The sequence below is a fragment of the Lathyrus oleraceus genome, chromosome 7 (assembly GCF_024323335.1).
Source record: "Lathyrus oleraceus cultivar Zhongwan6 chromosome 7, CAAS_Psat_ZW6_1.0, whole genome shotgun sequence".
Taxonomy (NCBI): Eukaryota; Viridiplantae; Streptophyta; class Magnoliopsida; order Fabales; family Fabaceae; genus Lathyrus; species Lathyrus oleraceus.
The window spans coordinates 537,146,571-537,148,179 of record NC_066585.1 but is presented as its reverse complement, the minus strand read 5'-3'; the positions used below and the strand labels follow the sequence as shown (position 1 = coordinate 537,148,179).

At 29.3% G+C, this 1,609-nt stretch overlaps 1 protein-coding gene across 1 annotated transcript; it reads right to left on the bottom strand.

The window, feature by feature from the left end:
• Positions 1–453: 453 nt before the first annotated feature.
• On the bottom strand, positions 454–1,327 carry LOC127107755 (dirigent protein 22). Its single transcript, XM_051045078.1, has one exon. It carries the CDS (start codon positions 1,184–1,186, stop codon positions 605–607), a length of 582 nt encoding a protein of 193 aa, XP_050901035.1. The 5' UTR covers positions 1,187–1,327; the 3' UTR covers positions 454–604.
• Between the last annotated feature and the right edge of the window lie 282 nt (positions 1,328–1,609).

Genomic DNA, 1,609 nt, shown 5'->3' with positions numbered 1-1,609 from the left:
ATTATAGAAGACATTAAACTCGGTTTTAAAAATATCGGAAACTAAAACTTAACTTTATTCAAAACCATGAAACCAAAAATTCATTTAAACTAACTGTTTCAAATCATTTGAGTTATCTCTTTCCCCTTATTCAAAACAATGAAACTAAAAATTCATTTAAACTAAAAAATATTTATGCAGATATGTTTAATGACATCTCACTATATAGCAAATATAAGATATGATATAAGTAATGCATGTGGCAAAGAAATTATATTATTAATATTAACAATGAATCTCTTAGTCTTTGAATTTTATTGAAACAAGCATTCTTACTTTCTTTGTCAAAACTAAAGTGTGGAAATTATCAACTTTTTATCTAGACAAATAATAGTAATTACTAAAAATTCATACACAATAATAGATAAAAGCTTTGAATTCTGGTGACAAAAATTAGTTTTAAAGTATACAAAATTTCAATAATATAAAGTTTTATTATTCGAATCATGATATTGATCACAATTACACACCAACAAACAGAAAACATATCACGACATCAATCCTCATATGAAAAACATGCAAAGATGAACATCATCACTAGTTATTAACAACAAAACAAAAAACATCAATACTGATGAGAAACAAAGACATTGTATTCAACAACTGTATTTCCTTTTATTGGATCAAAAGAGATTGTGTTAGCTTCAGCATATCCCTTAACAAATCGAAAAACACCGCTCCCTCCAATCACAGACAATTCTCTTACCTTACTATTCGCAATATTCCTTCCTAAGATAGAGATGACGCTCCCGTTATATTTTCCTTCAAACAACGCAAAGTTCATAACCATAAGAAAATCGAGCTCGGTTTGTGAGGTAGCTGCATAAAACCCTTGTGCTCTACCTAACAACTTCGAGCTCAAATTTGGTCCTAACGTTAAAGCGTTGTCAATTATTCTCACTAAACCAAAAGCACTAAATGAGTTGTTGAAGTTGGGGAGAGGTGGAATAATTGGAATAGACGTAGCGTTGTTTCCTCCAACGATGTCTTGCCAGTAGAATCTAAAGTGACTAAATATTTCTTTCTTTTTAAACAACTTAGGGTTTAATGAACTCACAAAACCGGTCTCTTCTTGTTCGCTAGTGATTGTATGGATGTAGCAAGAGATGATAAGGAGGCAGAAGAAGAAATTTTGGAAAGCACCCATAGTGAAAATAGTGAAGAGAAAGTTTATGAGTAAGGTGAAGTTAGGAAAACTTAAGATGTAAATGAGCAAGTGTGATGAGTACACATTTTGTAAACAATTATATAGAACAATGCAACCTTGAACTAACACATGATGTAGTTAATTGCAGAAGTAATGAAAAATATATTAGTTTATATTCCATTTTTCAAAGAAGTTTGGTCTTTGCAAGTGACTTGAAAATTTGACTATTATATATTTGTGGAAATGATTTATTTTATATGTTATTTTAGCAACTAGGTTTGGATCCGGCTTGATTAAATATAATTTTTTTTTTAGATTTTGTGCATAATAATACAATGATAAGATTGAAATTCAGACTCATTATCTCATACGAATTATTAAAAAATCTTAACACCAGGACTTCAATTTTAGCATAATAAAAAA

Excerpts from the sequence above, each read along its gene's own strand:
- LOC127107755 (XM_051045078.1), bottom strand. The coding sequence starts at position 1,186 with ATGGGTGCTTTCCAAAATTTCTTCTTCTGCCTCCTTATCATCTCTTGC.